Source organism: Merops nubicus, unplaced genomic scaffold (genome assembly GCF_000691845.1).
Source record: "Merops nubicus isolate BGI_N331 unplaced genomic scaffold, ASM69184v1 scaffold14599, whole genome shotgun sequence".
NCBI lineage: Eukaryota > Metazoa > Chordata > Aves > Coraciiformes > Meropidae > Merops > Merops nubicus.
In genome coordinates, this window is record NW_008630288.1 from 42,669 (window position 1) to 63,481 (window position 20,813).

General features: G+C 44.0%; 1 protein-coding gene across 3 annotated transcripts in view; it reads left to right on the plus strand.

Annotated features, from left to right (window-relative positions):
- Nucleotides 1-20,813, plus strand: part of NR3C1 (nuclear receptor subfamily 3, group C, member 1 (glucocorticoid receptor)) — a 65,771-nt gene that overhangs the window by 41,490 nt on the left and 3,468 nt on the right. For 2 of the 3 annotated variants that reach the window (XM_008947245.1, XM_008947247.1), the window contains exons 3-6: nucleotides 3,214-3,330; nucleotides 8,113-8,391; nucleotides 10,761-10,905; nucleotides 19,747-19,877. In XM_008947245.1, the coding sequence (XP_008945493.1) occupies nucleotides 3,214-3,330; nucleotides 8,113-8,391; nucleotides 10,761-10,905; nucleotides 19,747-19,877 (672 nt within the window). Of the gene's footprint in view, nucleotides 1-3,213; nucleotides 3,331-8,112; nucleotides 8,392-10,760; nucleotides 10,906-11,009; nucleotides 11,155-19,746; nucleotides 19,878-20,813 lie in introns of all 3 variants that reach the window. The other variant, XM_008947246.1, reaches the window with a different exon arrangement.

Below are 20,813 nucleotides of genomic sequence, written 5' to 3' on the forward strand. Positions count from 1 at the left end.
CCTTCCAGTTCCCAGCACAGTGGATGCCATAGGGAGCTCTGGGGAAATGCAGAGCCTTGGAGGGGCAGGAGAAGTCAGGTTCCCAGCAGAGTCTGTGCTGGTCACCAGGGGGAGGGTGTCCCTGCATTCAGTGCAGAGCTGAAGCTGTCTCTGAAGCTCAACACCAGCTGAGGTGCAAAGCTCTGGGCTGCTTGGGCTCTCCAGGCTGCCCAGCTGGTCCTGGCTGGACTTGCACTCCCATTTAGAGCCAGGCTTTTTGAAGCAAATAATCATCTGTATTTTGGGGTAAAATAATGTCACTGGACATCCCTCTGAAGACATATTACATGGCAGCTGGATGTGTGTCATGGTGATGGTTTTACCCATCCTTACGCTTAAACAAATTGTTAAAATATTGATATGTAAAGAAATCAACCCAGTAATTCTGTTTTATCACTGATGCTACTTGCCACATCTTACACCAACTGTACTAATGCTAAAAATACAAGCAGGCTTTGAAGTGAAAAATTGCAGAGGTAAGCCTCTTGATTGCTTTCATTTTTATTGCTCCATGGGTGATCCCAACCTTGATCCTTCCAACGAGATATTGTGGAGGTTTTCAGGAGCTCTTCCAGGATATGTTAGTTCTAGTATTCACTTTAAGGAACAAATCATCTGCTTTTTGTCTCTTGTAGGCATTTTTCTTATTAGGAACAGATGTAAAAAATCATCATGGAAAAAATCAGATGTAAAAATATTGTTTCTGCAATAGCCCTGTTATTAGCAGGTGCCAGGCACCTGTTTGTGTGCAGGTCAGGCTGGTTCTGCACATTCACCCTTCAGCTGAAACCCTTTTTTGTGCCTTTCCACGCGTGCGTACAGTGATGGAAATAGTCACAGAAACTGAAAGTATCAGAAAATAAATACAAAGGGTGTTTCTTTCAGCAAAGAGTAGAACTAGAGGTGAAGAGGAAGGATGAAGGTGAAACAGTGACTATATATTTATAGGCCATTCTTTATGCAAACAGGCCTTGCTTCAGGATCCCACGGTGGCCGAAGCCATGATGTTATATTTGTTACTCTTCTGGTGCTTCAGAGCTCGTGTGATTTGGTTTCTCTGGTCCCAGCACCAACCCTGTTCACCTCCCAGCACGTTGCCCTCACCCTGCTGCCAACCCAGATCGTCGCCACTCCTCCCCACCTCCACGTCCTCGCCTTGCTTCAGATCCTCACACCTCCCCTCCACTTCAGATTCCCCCAACACCTCTGCCTCCTGCTGTACTCCAGATTGTCCTTGCTCGTCAGCATTTTTAATTCCATCTCCCAAAAGTCTTTGGCTGCAGTTTTTAACCTTTTACACACTGCTGTGCACAGATGAGCCAAGACTTCCTCAGCCTCAGAGAGCTTCAGAGCCCAGGGACTGACTTGTGCTCTGGGTGCTGCAGCATTGGAGGGTGCCAGGCCTCTGAAATGCCCCTAGCTGCTGCAAATCCCCTTGGAAGCAGCATTGTTTGTGAAGGAGCTTTGGGTTTTGAGCAACAGGGGTAACTGAAATGTGTTCCTTTGTGCCACTGGCACATCCTCTGGGCAGCATTCTGGGCAGTCAGACATGAAGCTGAAGGTGGCATCAACTTCCCTTCAGTGCTGGGTTAGTGGTTGGACTTGATGATCTTAAAGGTCTCTTCCAACCAGAGTGATTCTATGATTTGATGATTCGTTTTTCCACAAAATGTGCATGTGATAAGAAGGCTGTGATGTAATACAAAGAAATAGTGTAGCTTTCACCTAAAAAAGGGAAGAATAGGTCAGTGGTAAGTCCAAGGAACCCAGCAGTACCTTCATGGAGATGAAGCTCTTTGTTAGGGAAAAAAATGGAACAGCTCATGAAAATCTACACCTGGAGCATCTGTACTGACTGTGTGAAACTGTGGTCTCACTGAACACCTTTCTGAGAAGTTGTAGCCTCTGTGCTGCTACACGGGTGACAAACCCTCAGCAGTTTATCTTCCATGTCTGCAGGCGTGCTCGTTGTGAGACATGAAGTTGTAGCCTCTGTCCTGCTACACGGGTGACAAACACTCAGCAGTTCATCTTCCATGTCTGCAGGCGTGCTCGTTCTGTGCACTTTAGTGTGCTCATGGCAGAGTCGTGGATCATGGGTCTGCTTTCCAAGTTATTTTAAAGATGATACAAGGGTCAGTAAGGCTTCCTCCTCCTCGGGTGAAAAAGGTAGTGGAGTTCATTCAGAAAAATCCAGTTTGGGGTTTCCCTGCAATATCAACTCGAAGCACGTCACTGCAGAAGTTTGACTAGAGCCATGGAACTGGACTCTGCAGAAACAGCATTTTCCCTGCTGACCTGAAACAAATTCCTTAACCTTCCTCTTTTTCTGTGAGAAGACTCTTAGACTCTGCTGTTCATAACTCAGTGTTGTAAAATAGGTTTGTTCCTTGCCATGTTACAGTGTCAGGACTTTGTAAGACAGTGTAAAAGCCCAAGCTGCAGCTTTTTTTTTTTTTTTCTTGTTTTTGCAAGAAACACATTTGTTGATCCCTGTCTGGGAGAAGGATAAATACTTTAGTAATACCTTTCTGTAAGTATGTTATATTGAGGCATTTACTCATGTAATGCTAATAATTAAGAACAGATACTACTCTTCGGCTGCCTTCCTTTAACAGCTAAGAAGTACAGTTATTTTAGATGGAGTCGTTCAAGTTGTCAAATTCCTGGGGTCAGTTTTGTTCTGAATTATGAATCCATAAAAACATCAGAGAACCTGGTTTGTCCAGTTCAGACTCCAAGTTAAACATGGAGGAGGTTTCAAACTTGAGGAAAGCTGTGTCTGTCTATCTGGAGAAAGGGTTCTGTGTGTATTTCAGAAGGTCTTTATGGACATTATTTACACCTCTTGAGAAACTGCTCAGGGAAATGGGAAATGTGCTTTAGAAGACAGCTTTGAGAAATGTAGGAGAAAAATAGTTTAAAAAATAGACGCTAACAAATAGAAAATAGGATTTCTACCTAAAGTTACTGGCTTTGGTGTATGAATATGAGAAATCTGTTTGGTGTGTGGATATATGAAATCATATGGATACTTTTTTTTTTTCAAGAAACGAAGCACAATAGGTAAAGGTAACATATAGTCCCCAGGTACTTCTGTTACTGGAAGATTGAATCGCATCATCTGCTACTCTAATTGTAGAGCTCATGGTTATTTTGTGCTTGTGAATGCAGGGCAGCACAACTACCTGTGTGCAGGGAGGAACGACTGCATCATCGACAAGATCCGGAGGAAGAACTGCCCCGCCTGCCGCTACCGCAAGTGTCTGCAGGCCGGCATGAACCTTGAAGGTAACTGCATCTGCAGCCCCCCTTTTGGCTCTGAGTCTTGGATAAGAAAGGTCACGCTGCTTAGGAAGCTAAAGCAATTATTTGAGCAGCACTTCAGTGTGTTAAAAGTAAGAACTGTGTTTTGTGGCATGTGTGAGCATTTGAACGGAAAGCAAGGGTTTTTTACTCTACAGTTTCACTGTACTCTCCTGTCCGTACGCAGTTGCTCTGCCTCTCAGGAGCCCTCATGATTTACTTTCTCTGCAGTTCAGCAGAAGTGAGTCATACACACAAAACAGGGCTATATTTTATTCCTGTCAGCACACGTATCTTGTTGCTTTCTCACTGACTCTGAGACAGCAGAACTCCAGGAGAACTCCTGCAGGGGAGCGTGACGCCTGCCCGTCCTTACTCAGGAGAGCAACCTGACGCTGAAACCCCAGATGAGAGGGAGAGCCCAGAGACACAGGGCTCAAGTGGGAGTGGGGCTGATCCCTCCCAGCTAGAGAGAAGGAAATTAGTTTTGTTCATGCACTTCTTGCATGTCTGTCAGAACCTCTCTAGGAAAGATGGGTTAAAAAAAAGTAAATTTAAATGTACCCTTATCTATTTGTACTCTGCTGACTCCTGGATGGCTTGTGAGAAATGAAAGACCACATCAACTAGAGATTTAGCAGCAGTTGTAAAATGGCATAAAACATTTTTATTAAGTGTCAGCTGCATTTTATGCTTGATATTTTTTTCCTCAAACTGTAGAGATTAATACAGTACTTACCAGCACAGTTATCATGGTGATACTTGTAAAATCAAAATTGTCAGATAAAATAAAAACGTCAAAAATGTATTTGTCAGATCCAAACATGAACAGTGTCAGTCAGTGATAACATCCTTTGGTAAAATGCAGGCAGTGAATTATGTTAAAGAGAGGGATGATGCATGTACTGAGGTCTGTGTTGGCAAGTCCTCTCTTCCTCTTCTGCTTCCAGCCTCTCTCAAGAGGACAGATCTCCAGTTTTTCTGCCCTGTGGGTGGCTCTGCATGCCCCGTCTGTCAGGGCAAAGGGAAGCACCTGGTGATCTCAAACACTTCCCCTCCGTGCCATGCTTGCAAGAGCATCCCATAGTTCGTGGTAGAGATTTGCAGGGGAGAGAGGAGGTTGCTGGTCAGTTGGTTGAGGTGTTGCTGTGATCTGTGTGCAGGGTGTGAGGGTACATCATCTCCTGACAGCCACAGTCTGCAGTAGTGGGTTCTAAATTAAACCTGCGAAGTCCATGAGGTTGTCAAGGAGTGTCTCCCAGGAGCCAGATTTAGCTCACAGACACTCCCAGTGGGCTGAAGCTTGCAGCTTGTGAGATAATAGCAGGGTAGTCCTCTTTGCCTACCCTTGGTGTCCAAGGTGGAGAGGAGACCTGTGTCCTGCTGGGGCTGGCGTGGCCAGTACCAACTAGAGATAACACCAAAGTCTAAAGAAAGTTTACTGTGATGCCAACCCCCACAGTTTTCACTTTGAGGGGGAGAAGAACATATTTTAAGACTTGTTTCTATTTTTTTCTCTCCATAGTTGTTTTCAAAATGCATCTATCTTATTCATGTATGTATCTATATGAATAAAGCATCTTATTACATGGATTCCTCTAATAGTAAACCTCTCCACTCCTGCATCAGATTGCTGAACTCTTTTTGGAGCAGACTCCAGCACAGCTATGTCAGGCTCTAGGACGTGTCAGCTGAGCTGCCTTTCTGCACCAAAGAAAATCAGGGTGGAGTGACTCTGACACTTGCCACTTTTCCACGTGTAGTTTGGAGCCCTTCTGGCTGTAGTTTGTTTGCCTGGATTTTGGCACAGAGCACCCTAGAGAACAGGGACTTTCTGGAGGATGGATGTTGTTACATAAGGTGTTGGAAAAAGGAGGGGGGGAAGCTTTTGTGACTGAGAGGGAAAAGAGATCTAGAAACTCAGCAACACAAAAATGGAAGAACTCAGGGTAGTGTGAAGCAGTGAAAAACAACCATGAAAATGGTGATTTATCAGACAGGCCTGAACAGATGGTGAATTGGTCATATAGAACATCTCATCAGAAAGAAGACTGGAAGGCAGCATGAGTTGCCAAAAAGACTGAAAAAAAGAGTGCCTTTTTTCTTGGCTATCTCGGGGTCACAGTTCAGGAATTACTGTTGTTTAAAAGATAATTAAATTTGCATACTTTTTAGACAGTAACTTGTTTTTGATAAGTTATCAGGTGTAGCCTGATAATGATAGGATGTAATGATGGTTATAAGCAAACCAGTTAATGACTAGCAAGAGATGAAAATACCCTCACACGTCAGCCTTTCGTCTGGCCTCGCTTGCTGGGAGACTTCTTCCATCAGCCTGTCCAGTCATGTTTTGACTGTCTCTGGGTTTCTGATACCTGCAGTGAATTTCACTGTTAGCTACTGAGAGGAAGACTAACTTACTTTTAAATAAATAGGACCTACCATACAGTATTTTAATTCTTACCTGCCCTTGTACAGAGACAAAAGTGGCTCCTTGCACACTAGAAGCACATTACTTGATAATTTTCTGTTGCAGTCTGGTTTCTTAACAGTCTGTTCTGGAACTTTCTTGTTCATATTGCATGTTTTTTCGGGGTGTAGGAGACTGGAAAAACATACAACTATCAAGCTGCAGGTACCAGAGATTTATGCAGTAGAATAATGTTAGTTTGCACTATAGCCCTTTTTTCTTTGCGCTCTTATTTCCGCTTTCATCGTTAATTGACCCTAGGCCTTCCTTGGCACTCCCCCTCTTTCTGAGGTGTTTGGGAGAAAAGATTTATTGTTGGGTTTTACACCTCTAAAAAGTAATCTCATAATTTTTTTAGCCTTTCCTGCTGCATTCTATAGTTAAATTTTTGGCAATTTATGGCTTTTTTCTGCCATCTTCATTTCGAATTTATTTCAGTTTTTTGAAGTCTCTCTTCCTCTCAATAATATTCATTGCCCTGCCGTGTGACTGCCATGGGTTCTGTCACTGTAAGTCCCATTTTGGAAGGGAGCTGGGTGGTCTCCACGTCTCCCTGGCAGTGGCTGCTGCTCAGCAGGGTGGTGGGCAGGTTTCCCTGGCTCCCAGGGCGCCGAGCTGCCCGCTCAGGTGCCCAGACCATCTGCCCCACGGGCAGGGAACCTGCACACCCCTGCTGCCTGCCAGACTGCAGGGCTTGGGGCTTGGGGGGGTTGTTTGTTTTAACAGAAAGTCTTGGATGCTTTTATTGCCATGCTGAGTTTATCCCTATGAATAATCCTCTGCAGTTTGCCTTAAGGAGCTGATTCTAAATTTGTGGTATTTTTATATTTGAAAATAAATTATAAAGAAATACATTTTCTCAACCTTAGTTTTTTGTGAGTTACAGCTATACATCTAAGTCAGGTCTAGTACCACAGCCTAATAAAAATTCTTGCATGATCCTTTGTCTTATAAGATAAGATCTTATAAGGATCTATATGATCCTTTGTCTTCTTTTGTTTATCACTTTACCAGACTTTCTGGGCTGGAAATACTCCATACCAGGTGTCTGCATAAAGCTGAAGGCATGTGCATGTAATGCTAAGTTAGAGCAGTTCTTTTGCTTTTGGGAACAAGGATAATAATGGAGGGGAAAAAAAGCCAGAACGTTGAAAAGATTGTGGAGCAGTCATTTCAAAATTTAGATGAGAATAACGAGAAGCTCTTTGCTCCAAGGAAATAACTGTCACTGCTCCCCCATAATTCGTGGCCAGTGTATAAGCCTTTGAGCAACTGCAGTTTGTACAAGGTCCAGGGGGAATTTTGTGTCTTTGGTAGTTGTTTTCTGAAGTCTCTGTCCTCACTAGTGGGAGAAATAGGGCCAGGAGAGGGATTTTACGTGCTGTTAAGCTGCAGAGTTGGTGCCTTTCTGACCATCAGAGATTCTGAATAGGTCCGTAGGAACCTTCAATGTGAAACCACATTCCATGATGCTTTTATGTGCTACTGATGTATCTCGGAAGCTGCAGAACAGAAATCAATTAATTAATGGAGAGAAAGGAAGAGTTTGGGGTTTGCTCACCGTTTAGTGGCACGCTCAGCGTAGCGGGCTGGGCCAGGAGAGCCACACGCCAGGGGCCAGCTCCTGGCTAGGTGCTAATAAAACTGGGGCTCCAGCTCTTTGCAGTTTACAGTTAACATCTCTCTGTGATGTTTTATTTATTTGGTGAACGAGTTTTATGGTTTAATTACGCAAAAAATGATTTATATGCAAGAGAGCTGGCAAGAGAAGAATCTCTTCTTGCCCAGCATTTCCAAAATGATGTTTTCCCTGGCTCGAGAGATTGAGTCACTTTTTACCCATTAAATGTATATATTTTTTCCCTTTTTTTCTACATGGTTCCTATACTTAATATTTTAAAGAACTTATGAAGTGCACAGCCCTGTGCATACTTCCAAACAGTTGCCATGCTGTCATGTGAAGTTTCACTGAGATGTTGCATGTAGCTGAAATTGTGGGGTCAGGACTTGTATGTTAGGGTCAGCCTAGTAACCTACCTGCAGGTGTTGTTTAACGTTTTGAAACATCAACATAAACGTGACTTCCATTAAAACATAAAATAAACTTGTTTTCACAGGAACTTCAATTAGAATTGAAGTTAAATAACGTTCAGATTTATGAAAAAAAAATGCTTTTAATATTTCAACTGCCTGATCTGCGGCCGCAGGAAGCGGAGAGAGCGGCGTTTCCTTTGGGTTTTTATGGCCGTGGGGTCACTTTCCATTACCTAACCTGCCACTCCCCCAAACTTTCCTAGCTCGGAAGACAAAGAAGAAGATCAAAGGCGTGCAGCAGGGGAGCAGCACGGCCCCACGGGAGGGCTCGGAGGCGCCCGGCAGCAAGAGCGTGGTGCCCGCCTCGCTGCCCCAGCTCACCCCCACGCTGGTCTCCCTGCTGGAGGTCATCGAGCCCGAGGTGCTCTACTCTGGCTACGACAGCACCCTGCCCGACTCCAGCTGGCGCATCCTCTCCACCCTCAACATGCTGGGGGGGCGGCAGGTGGTGGCTGCGGTCAAGTGGGCGAAGGCAATACCAGGTAATATGCAAATGCCTTAATTAGCGAGCGCTGCCTCTTGGCCGTGCTTAAAAGCTGCCTTAGGGTTTGGTGTCCCTCAGATGATGTCCCTCAGAGCCTTCGCAGATGAGGTCTGGGTGGGAACCTGGCTTATTTTGTGTCTCAAATGCTGCTGGAGTGGAGAAGTGGGGAGAAAATACAGATGCAAAAATGTGTTTATTGCAGTTGAAATGATATTGTTTTACCTGAACCCTTTGACCATCCTTTCCAGTGGTGCCCAGTGACAGGACAGGAGACAACAGGCACAAACTGGAACCCAGGAGGTTCCATCTAAACAGGAGAAAAAATTCTTTGGTGTGAGGATGGAACAAGAGGCTGTGGAGTCTCTGTCTCTGGAGAGATCCCAAACCTGCCTGGACATGGGGATCCTGGGCACCCTGCTGTGGGTGAGCTGCTGGAGCAGGGGGGTGGGTGAGATGATCCCCAGAGGTCCCTTCCAACCCCACCATGCTGGGATACTGTGACCATTAGGTGTTCAAATTCATGTTAAAATGGAGCTTTGTTTTTAAAAGTAATTTGGATAATGAACTATTTTTATCTGCTCCAGCTTCACCTCTTAGATAATTATTTCTTGCATGTTTTGAGCAGTGAGGTTCTGTTGACTTTTATGGACTGGTGCTGCTATATTGGCTTGTCAGGATCTGCATTCATGGATGGTTCTTTTTTAACTACCCCTCACCATATCTGCAGGTTTTTCTTCACTGGGAGTAGAATCATAGAATCCCAGGTTGGAAGGGACCTCAAGGATCACCTGGTCCAACCTTTCTTGCCAAAAATAGGCATTTGGGCATCCAGTTGCAGGGTGGCAGTTTTGTTTTCTCTTGAGCACTGTAGCTAACTACTTCAGCTGACTCCCCTGGGGAATAGGGAAGGTTTGATGCTATTTTGACTCCTGCCTGAAGACACAGTCAGTAGTTGCTGTAAAGAAGTAGTGATGTCAAATCTCAGCCCTGGACGTGATGCATGGTATGGCTTTGGGAGAGGCCAGGCCCAAAAGCAGAGCTGAAGATCTGTTTATTCCTGAGAGAACAGAGACTAGTGGCTTTCTCCCTTTCACTTCTAGCCAGTACCGTTAGCTACCTGTTTTTTCAGAAACTCAACCAAAACCATCTCCTTAAAGCATATGTTGCCCAAGAACAACATCATAGGACAGGGCTGCCAAAAAAAAAAAAAGCCTGATAATTAACTTTATGAGTCATAATAGTGTCTCTTTTGAGGCAGGGGAAATAAATTAACAGCAGGAAAAACAGACTGAACTCCAATATATGTCCAGCAGAGATGAGAGTTAGCAAAGGTCTGCATCAGGAAAAGTTCCCATGCACACACCTTCTTCTGGGACAGGTCTTCAGGAGACCATCTGGTATCCAAAATACAGACCTAGGTACCACTTGTAAAACAGGGCTGTTCATCCTCTTTACTGAGCAGTTTTTGGAATTGGACAGACCCTTCAGGTTGGAGCATATGCTTTTAATGAAAATGCTGATCTTCTCTTTAGTAATTATATTAACAGGAACTATTCTTATCACTTTTTAATCTTTTTGTTGGCTGCTGTGAGGTAGTTCTTCACCAGTATTTAAGTTGTATATACTGCTGCTGGTTGTATGCTGTCAGACATACCAACACCCAACCAGCACTGCTTGCCAAACCCTTTAGCTGGGGTTTCAAAACAGCCTTTTCCTGAGGAGGGTTTGAGCAAAGACTTCAAGATTTGACCAAGTGAGTTTGAAATACCTTTAAAACACTTTTCTTGTATTTTGGAAGTAGTGAATGGTCATTGCTGCTGTCTCCAAAGCCAGAAGCTCTTCTGGAAGTTGTTAGACATACCAGGTTTGGTTATTTATTAATCTCCAGAAGGTTATTTGCACATCTCCAGGAAGCAGCACTGTTAGGTGCTTAATTTTTACATACACAGAATTCTGCATAGGCAAGGGATTCTTTAATCATTACTAAGTATTTGAAGGCAACTTTAGTACATGGAAAGCAGTGTTGAAATTTTGCACCCTTTTTAGGGTGTGTTTTTGTCATCCAGCAGGAACTTTCTCATAAGGAACCTCTTACTATTCCAATTTCTTATTTTGTTCCACTGAGTATCTAATCTGAAATAGTTGAGTGAGTCAGATGAGTGTAGTATGGCAAGAAGTTTTGTTGTTCATTCAGGTACAGTCATCACAGGCACAGAAGCTGTTCTGAAATGCACTTGGAAGTGGTAATCCTGGTTGGTGATGCAGAAGCTGTGCTGCTGGTAACCAGGGGCCTTTTCTGAGATGTAGGAGGGTTGGTTTCTTCTTTTTGCAACCAATACTGTCACACCTCAATTCTTTATTCCACAGGTTTCCGAAACTTACACCTGGATGACCAAATGACCCTTCTGCAGTACTCGTGGATGTTCCTAATGGCTTTTGCTCTGGGATGGAGGTCGTACAAACAATCCAATGGAAATCTCCTGTGCTTTGCACCAGACCTGATCTTTAACGAGTAAGTAGGGCTGAGTCCTGGGCTGGGTTTCTGGGGGTTTTCTGAGTTGTAGGAGGGTTGGTTTCTTCATTTTGCAACCAACACCTCAATTCTTTATTCCACAGGTTTCCGAAACTTACACCTGGATGACCAAATGACCCTTCTGCAGTACTCGTGGATGTTCCTGATGGCTTTTGCTCTGGGATGGAGGTCGTACAAACAATCCAATGGAAATCTCCTGTGCTTTGCACCAGACCTGATCTTTAACGAGTAAGTAGGGCTGAGTCCTGGGCTGGGTTTCTGGGGGCAGGACTCGACTGCACAGGGCTCTGCTGGGCTTTGCTCTGGAGAGGGGGAGCACCTGGGCAGCAAATGCTTCCAGTGATCACAAATCAGCCTCTCATTTGCAACTTGTTTTTCTTTTAGCAGACTGCTTGGAGTTTTAAATAAGTCAAAAGAAAGAATGGTGTTTTACATATTAAGTGTATTTATATCAAGAAGTTTTTGTGGGAGTTATTTCTACTAAAATGTTCCAGATTGTGACTGTTCACGCACCATTCATTATAATCATTATAATCATTCAGCTGAAGCTAAAAATATATCTGGGATGGAGAGAAAAGTTTGGCAAATTACATAATGTTCTGTGTGTTTATTGTATAAAAGTGGTAGCATGGTCCCACCAGTTTCATAGTGTTCTTCATCAGTTAGACATTTATATCTGAGCCTGATTAAAATCTGGCTAAAAAGACAAGGTTACAAATGGAAAACACTTGGCTGATGGGCTGTCACACTCCCCTGCCTTTCACTTTGAAGCCATTTTAGCAGTTGTGTCCTTCAGCTCGTATTTTAAAGAGCCACTTCTTCAGCAGGTGGAAGAGTGTCTGCGTAGTCCGTGACCGACCTTTCAAGTGATCTTTCAGTCTTGCAATTCCAGTGATGCTGGTGATATTTATAAAGCCTGTCCAGGCGTCTTTTCTGTGTGTTGAATTAGTTGCTGAAAGTGTCCTGTGGATGTAAATCTTGGAGGTTGCTGGCTGGAGCCATTCAAAACCCAGGTCACCCATCTGCAGATTCCAGTTACTGTGACACTGTAGCTATGGGTTTGCCATTTCTGTTTTTCTGAAATGGCATAGTCCGTTTGTGGGGACTAAAATTAGTAAATACCATCACACAGGGCCTTTGACACATAACAATCAGCTTTTTAGCGCTGCAGTTTCACTGGCAAGAATTCTAAAAGTGATGCAAGTGACAAGGTTTTATTCATGTCTTTTTTCCAGTCTTTAAAATGGAGGAAAAATTAATCCCTTTGGCACACGTGTGAGACAGTCATTTTAATATTTTTGTTCCTATTGCACCTCAGCATTAGATCTCCCAAATATCTTCTCTTTAGAAGAATTAATAATATGTTAGATTTTCTAGGAGATTAGACATTTATATTTCAGGCTACTTTTTTTTCACATTTATTTATTCCTTTTAGTTTTTTCGATCTAAATATTTGTCCAGGCTTCTATAAACTGTAGTCATTTCTTTATAATAATTACAATTTTTTTTTAAAAAGGTGAGGAGCAGATGACAGGTGAGGGCCCATCTGTGTACTTGTGTTTATTAAAGTTCTTAGAATACATCTCTGGAGTAAAACAGTCTCTGTATGGTGGAATTGAAATAATTGATGTTGTCACTAATAAGCAGCATAACAACATCTAATTTGCTTTAAGGCAGATGTCTCCTGCTGTCTTATCAATGGGTCAAATCCACAGAGCTTTACAGCTAAGTAGGTGTTGGGACTCTTAGGAAAACCTCAAACTGCAAGGGTGCTCCTATTATACTGAATATTAATTCTCACAGTCACTTGAGATACATAAGATAGATCCATTCACTTGGTACAGAAGCAGTTCATCAAAATGACATTTGTTTTCAGTAAACGATGCAGAAAACTGAGAGAACTGCAATTTCTTCACCAGCATGCTACAGGTTCCCCATAAAACTCTCTGGTTGTGACTTTTTATGTACCATTCATCAATAAAACACAGCCACCTCCATGTGAAACGTGGCACACACTGAATAATACAGAACCCAGTGCCTGAGGGAGCCTCTGAAGCACTGTGCCACGGGGAAGGCTGCAGGGCAGAGCTGTGGGGAAGCTGTGCTGCTGCTAAAACGTTGGGTAGGATGAGAGACAGCATGGACATCCAGAAAAAAGGCACTTGAGTTTTAACATTCAGATGTGTCTGTTCTCTCTGCTTGATCCATCGTTCAGAGGAGGGTGCTGAGGTACATAACGTCCCCAAAAACCCACTGTGGGCTTTGTTCAGTGCATGCTGCCAGACAGGCATCTCAGTGATTCTTCACCCAAACAGCTCCTTCCCACCCCTCACCCACCCAGCACCCCCAAAGCTCTTGCTGAATGTTTTAGGTGTGCTAGAAACAGACCCAAGGCAGAGTAACAAGTTAACTTCATTTGATGTAAGAAACAGCTATTTACTGAAATGAGTTAACCATTATAAAATAAATAGGTGAAGAAGCATCCTCTAAAGACAAATCTACTCCATTATTTGACAATCCTAAAAATAATTCTAATATTTAATTATAGTGAATTCTCTGGAATAATGGGGGAAAATGGAATTTTCCTTAAATTTTAAAGCTTGATTCCACTAAATACAGATATGCTTGGCTGTTGTGTGTGTAACAGAATCAGAGCCTTCGTCTTGATTGTCTGAAATCTAGGATCATGGTAATTTTTACAGTTAACTGAAGCTGTCTGCAACAGATTTTTGGCTCCTTTCCTTAGTTTCAGATTTCTGCCTGCAGATAAAGAGGTAAAGTTGTTCAAACTTGCAATTTTGGGGATCTGTGAATCACATTTCTACAGGTCTATTCTTTATATAAACATTTTGCATTTGTAACTAAGACCTCCTTCTGGCTTCATATCTATTAATTTTGTTCTAGTCCTTCACTGAAGTCGTGCTTTGAAACTGCAGTTATGCCTTTAGCCACATAGAATACAGTAATTCCAGATCTTTCTTCAAGCCACAGCCCTTAGACTGATGATGTATTTGTTTTTAAGTGGAAGTACAAACAAGGGGAGGAGGTGGCAGAAGCTTCCGAGCCTCACCTGAGCCCCTCACGCAGGCTTGTGACATTTCAGCTTTACAACATAGCAGCAAATATTCCCATTTATGGGTTTTCAAATCTGCTGTGTAATTTGAGTCAGTGCATCAAAAAAACCCTGTATTTATCACATTATGCTCTAAGTCATCAACATCTCACTGTGTTTATGGAATTACACGTATTCAGATCTCAATTAGTGACACTTTAAAAAATATATTTAGCCCAATTTTCACCCCCAGAATTCCTTTAATTTTAGTTATAAACAGTTGATCCTCAGGAGGGTCATAAGGGAAGTATAGATGTTATTATGTACAATGTAAGTGAAGAAATGGGCCAGGCAGGCATCTTAGAGCCACGTTATTACTTCACGTTCCTTTGTATCTCCATTACAGCAGTGAACTGGAGTTGGTCTCAGACAACTCCCAGCGTGCCCCCATTACCTGTACCTTGGTGCAGCATTTGGGAGTGTGGGTGCAGCAGGAGGTGTGGAGAGGTGGTGGCAGAGCAGTCAGAAGGACTTTCTGTGTGCTGGGAGAGATGAGCTCAACACCACTGCTCTGGCTGGGGGCAGGGGAATAACGTGGAACGGAGCACACGGTGCCTTCTGCTGCATTAGCTGGGTGGCTGCAGATAAGTGCAGTTACTTCTATTTTAATTTTCTTCAGGTATTATATTGCTTTTCAGAAACCATTTATTTGGTTTCTGAGCTTGTCCTTATCCTTGGTACAATTCAGTGTCTTCAGCTTCGGGGAGAGAAACTGTCTTGCAAGGACTCTTCAAGCCTGGGTGATTTAAATGGACACAACTGCAAAATACTTCTTTTAAACTGAATTCTTTATAGGTATAATAAGACTTCCTTTAGTTTCAAGACTCTGAACAACATCAGTCTTTCATGCCTTTGTCCTTGTACCCACACTGTCCAGTATTACTCCTCTTGGTTAGATGGAGTAGCAGGATCCATTAGCTCATGTCAGCACTTCTCAGGCAGCTGCGTGTAGCTGGGCTGTGCACAAAGAACCCATCTCACCCCTTAGAGCTTCCTCATGCTACTTCTTCACCTAACAGATCCCTAGCACTTATAAACATTTTACCATGCTTGCACACAAAGCTTCCCAGAAATCCGTGGCTTTGTTTTTCTTTAGCTTTAGCTGTGGTGGTGCTGAATGCCACTATTCATTAGTACCATTGTAGATCCCTCAATAATTGAATTTTCCAAGTATCATCAGTGCAGCTTGTGGTGGGAAAGAGAATTAAACTCTGTTCTTCTTAAGTCTTAAGCTGGCAGCCTAGTCATTTGACCAGTCTTCTCCTGAAAATTGAATATTTATTGGATATTCCATTTTATGTCTGTGTTCCTGGCATTTATTGGGTGGGGATGGGGGAGGACACCAGCTAAACCAAAAAGAAAATCACCTGATCTATCTGAATAATGTTTAGCATGTATTGGATATCCTAAGTAACACATCTGATAGTGTTGGGTAGGGTGGATTGTGGAGTTGCAGTGGCATACAAATAAATTCTTTCCCATGGCACCTATTGAGTGCAGAAAGGCTCACCATGTGTATGTACAGCATTGTTTTCACTTTGCACACTTTTGATGCATTTTATACTTCATTTCTGGGTAGTAATAACATACTTCAATGGATTAGTTGTGACAATTCAGTAAGCTCATAATTTTACATTTCAAAGCAAGGATTACCTTTTTTTTCAGTGAAGTTATGTCTGTATCAGCTGGCAATATCTATTTATATTTCATATATAATAGATGTGTCATTTGATAGATACATACACACACACACACAAAAAAAAAAGCCACCTCAGTCCAAGCTGTTCAAACGTTTGGCAGCTTGCTAAGTCTTGGGCTTTAGACCATCACTGAGTATTTGGAGATTGTAGAAACCTGTCATTTTGTAGTGCTGTGTAATTGTTTCCACAGTCTGTGATTCAAGCCCACTTTTGAGGGAACTGGCACCGTTAGGGGTCGGCGTTAGGGCTCCAGTTGTGTCACCCTGCACCTGAGGTGGCACTGAGCAGCAGGAACTGAGGCACAGTTGTGCTCATGTAGTAGCAAATGCCATTTAAGTGCTGCTGGGCTTCAGAAGGAAGTTCTTGGAAGTCCTGTGTCTTAGGATTTTGACTCTGTTTGCACACTCATCATTTTAGTTCTTTGCCCTTCCTAGGTTTGAAGTCAGCTCCTTGGTCTCATCTGTCCTTACAGTGTTCTGTGCCATGCAGAATATCTGTATTTGTGTTACTTGAATAGAAAGAAAATAACAAGCAATTACAGTTTTATAAGCAATGTTTTATCAGTTCTCCTCTTCCTAGAATTTTTTTCCAAATGTTCTTTTGTAACTAGTTCTGTGGAGTCAGTATTGCCTGTTTTTCTGAAGAGCAGCATTTTGTTTATTATTTTTATTCTTTTCTAGACATAGCTGAGCTGAATGACTCACAGCAGTGCTGAAAATCATCACATGCTTTTGTCATCAACATGTGTGTCCCCCCAAATGCATATGTACATCCCGTGTGCATTACATCACAGGGTCACATGGTGGGGCTTGGAAGGGACTTCTGGAGATCATCTTGGCCATCAGGGGCTTCCACTGAGCTAAAACCTGCAGCTCTTGCCCTTCTCTGAGGCAGTTGGTTACAACAGCAGAGGCACGTTAGATCCCTGTAGAACAAGAAGGTTATTCAGATCAAACTAGATGTACAACCACAAAAGCAAGACCACTTCAAAGGTGATGAAATGCCCTTAGTCAGCTGTTTGTGTCTCAGTTTGCACAAATGGCAGTAACTGGAGGGGCAGTGGGTGGCTGCCATCCTTGCCCCATGTCACCAGGGAGCTCCGTGGTGCCCCCCCAGGCTCAGCACCACTCTGGCTCCAGTGTCAGCTCCTGAGCATGTCTGAAGGGCAGGCAGCTGCCAGACCTTACAGCCCCCCAGGGTCACCAGGCCTGCTTACCACCAGAGCTTTGCTTGAAGGCTCCACCAAGTCAGTATGGTTCTGCAGAGAGCTTCTGCTGAGAAGAAATCATCTGTGGTGTCATCACCAAGTGTATCTATTTTAATTCGATGGGTGTAGCACCTAGTTAAAGTATCTATCTGGGGTGGGGGGTAAATGAACTCAGGGTTCCTGAACACCCTCTGGCAGAAGAGGTACCAGTGAAGGTGTGAGGGGGTGAGAAGAGAGCCCCGAAGCGCCAGCCCTGGGCTGGGTGTTTGGTGGGTGACTTGGGGCAGCTCCTGGGGCAGCTGAGCTCCTCTGCTGTGCTCTGGCCAGGAGACCTGCAGGGCAACCTCTGGGGCCTCTTCCCAGAGCCTCTGCCAGCACTCAGCACTACCCAGTGCATCAGCTTCCCTCTTGCTCAGACACAGGCTGGACCTGCTGCCCTCGGGGTGTAGTGCAGAGCCCAGCTGTGCTCTCCCACCTCTCTGAAGGGATGGGGGCTCTGATCCACTCTCTGCTTTTGAGGGCTGACACTCACATAGCCTTGAGTTACCAGAAATCTGTATGTTTTCATATAGATTTGCAGGCTTAGGCTGACGATGTCATTTACAGCAGATAGAAATCAACAACGGGCTGACCCATTTCATAATGTTTATTTTAACCTTCTGCCCAGAAATGGTCATAGTTTTACATGAGGAAAACTGCTGAGCGTGGTGACAGAATGTGTTTAAATTACTCAATTTGAAATCTGTAAGATGCCCTTTGATACAGCCCACAGGGCTTAGGAGAAAATTTGCCAAATAGTGGCTTTGTGTCAAGTGCCCTGATAAACATGCACATGCCCCAGCTGCACATCTCACACTTCCTTAGGCCAGGGTTTCTGGGTTTGCTGTGGGTTCCTCCGTGAGCCAGGCTGGGCCACAGAAAGTCCCATCACACTCAGAAGGAATCAGCCAACAGCTCCTGTTTGGAAATGGGGAGGATTTGGACTTGCACTCAATTTGGGTTTAGGACAGTTTCAGTAGCTTGTATTTCTTGCTGTCTTTCAAACCCCATCTGAATTGCTGCTCTCCTGAAGTTTTTGCACCTTGAGAAAGGCACGTGCTTCTCCTTGCTTTGCCTTGGGGTCTCTTGGGGTGCTTGTGGGGGTACCTGCCATAATTCTCTTGCAGGGCTGAGGAAGGGGGAATGGAAAACAACAGCAGCTTTGGAGGAACCGGTGTAGTTTCAGAACCAAATCTTACTCTTCCCTTATCCTGGGATTCAGTTCTGTCTGAGTCTTTGTTTGGGTTCTAACACTGAATAGATGTTGTCTTAGAAGAGGAGACACATCATTAAGGAGAAATGAATTGCTGGCATCACAGCAGAGATTGTGTAGTCATTGCATTTGAAATGTACTATTTTGCCTGTCTTTTTCCTGTGCAGAAGTTTACATGGAAAAGCATAAATCTCTCTTACACTCTTCAGAATTACTCTGTTCTGGTTGCTTTTCCTGCTCAAAACTAATCCTGTAGTGTTCACAGTAACCAGCTCTAAAGGCACATGTAAGAAGGATTGTTGCATGAGGCGAGGTACTAAATAAAAGTTGTTCTTGGCTTGATGCAAGGGATTCATTAGAATAGAAAAAAAATAAAAGGAAAACAATTATAAATATATAGTGTTTGCCTGATTCTGAGTAAGTGCTTTCCAAGATTTTCCTTTGGTTGTTGACATGTCTTTCTATTTATGGTTAGAAGCTTCATTGTTGCTGTATAAAGGTAATAGAATTTAATTGCAGTACTGGGTGTCCTTTTAAGAATGAAAAAGGAACAAGGGAAGTGTAAAGTCACTCTGAAAATCAAGACGTTATGGGAAGTTGATGCTATCACTGGCGAGCAAATAGGTATTACATTTAGGTGAGCTTCTTGGACGTATTGAGAGAGCTGGAGAAATCTCATCTCAGTGCAGTATTCCAGCATGTTTCTTTACATGGATCAAGTATTTTAATCAAGACATTATGGGAAGTTGATGCTATCACTGGTGAGCAAATAGGTATTACATTTAGGTGGGCTTCTTGGAGGTATTGAGAAGAGCTGGAGAAATCTCATCTCAGTGCAGTATTCCAGCATGTTTCTTTACATGGATCAAGTATTTTGGGACTGCCAGGCGCCGAGGAGGTTGTCACATGGTGCCTGAACTTGATTTTTATGTCAAGTTTGTGCTGAACTGTTGGTGATGTCTGCTGGGAACAGAGCTTGCTGACCAGTCCTTGTTGAAGTGGGGCTTCCCCTGTCCTGGCGGGGTGGTGTGACCCTGCTGTGGCAGCAGGGCCAGTGCTGATACGTGGTGACAAAGGTCACCACCCTGAAATTTAGGTGAGCTTCTTGGACGTATTGAGAGAGCTGGAGAAATCTCATCTCAGTGCAGTATTCCAGCATGTTTCTTTACATGGATCAAGTATTTTGGGACTGCCAGGCGCCGAGGAGGTTGTCACATGGTGCCTGAACTTGATTTTTATGTCAAGTTTGTGCTGAACTGTTGGTGATGTCTGCTGGGAACAGAGCTTGCTGACCAGTCCTTGTTGAAGTGGGGCTTCCCCTGTCCTGGCGGGGTGGTGTGACCCTGCTGTGGCAGCAGGGCCAGTGCTGATACGTGGTGACAAAGGTCACCACCCTGAACGGCTCCGTGGAGAAAGCCAGCAGGGGTGTTGCTGCAAACCAGCTTGTCATCTGCCTCTACAGCCCTGCTGCTCTTGAAAGAAAAAGCTTAGATTTAGAATTGTTGGACAGCTAGATGTGTAACTAATTTCCATCCTCTTTATTTTGCAGGCAGAGAATGAATCTACCCTATATGTATGAACAATGCAAACATATGCTTATGATTGCCCGAGAGCTGTCACGGCTTCAAGTCTCCTACGAGGAGTATCTGTGCATGAAAACATTGCTTCTCCTCTCCACAGGTAGGTGAAGAGTTACACACCTGTGTGAGCAACATCAGTTTAACCTGCCAGTGCTGTGGGTGTGCATGTGTAGTGCACAACTCTGTTTAAGAGTCTGACAGCAAAGAAAAGTCAAAATGTTTGGCTTGACACCTGATGGCATAGAGTGAGTGAAGGAAATTCTGCTTGTAGCAGGTACAAGACAGTCATGGTAAGATATTGCAGGTGGTGTTCAGAACTCCCTGAGTCCAACACAGGGGCCTAACTCAAAATTGCAACTTGAGGGAGCTCAGCTGTGACCCTGCCTCTGCTGCAGTCCAGACACTCAGTAGTGAAGACTGTGTGTATGTGTAGATGTGGGAAATCCCATCCCATGGCCATCACACCAACACCCACAGAATCCCAGCATGGGACCTCTGGAGATTATCTCATCCAACCCCCAGGAGGGTCAGAGGGGTGACCTGCAGGATCACCCACAGCAGGGTGCCCAGGGTCACATCCAGGTGGGTTTGGGATCTCTCCAGAGCAGGAGACTCCACAGCCTCTCTGGGCAGCTGCTCCAGGCTCTGCACCCTCACACCAAAGAAGTTTCTCCTCCTGTTCAGATGGAACCTCCTGGGTTCCAGTTGGTGCCCGTTGCCCCTTGTCCTGTTCTGGGCATCACTGACAAGAGTCTGGCCCCAGAGTCTGTACTCCCACCCTACAGATACTGATAAGTGTTGATAAGATTCCACAGTCCCACAGGACTGAGGAAGCTGCATCTGGGGCAGCAGCTGTAGTTTTTCTGGAGCTTTTGCTTCTGCTTGACTGAAGATTATTTTTGTTTCAGTGTAGAGACAGGTAAACTAGCATGCTTTGAGAGTGTCAGTGAGAGCAGCAATGCACGTGAAGATTTTTCAGTACAGTAGAATCATAGACTTATAGACTGGTTTGGGTTTGAGGGGGCATTGACAGCTC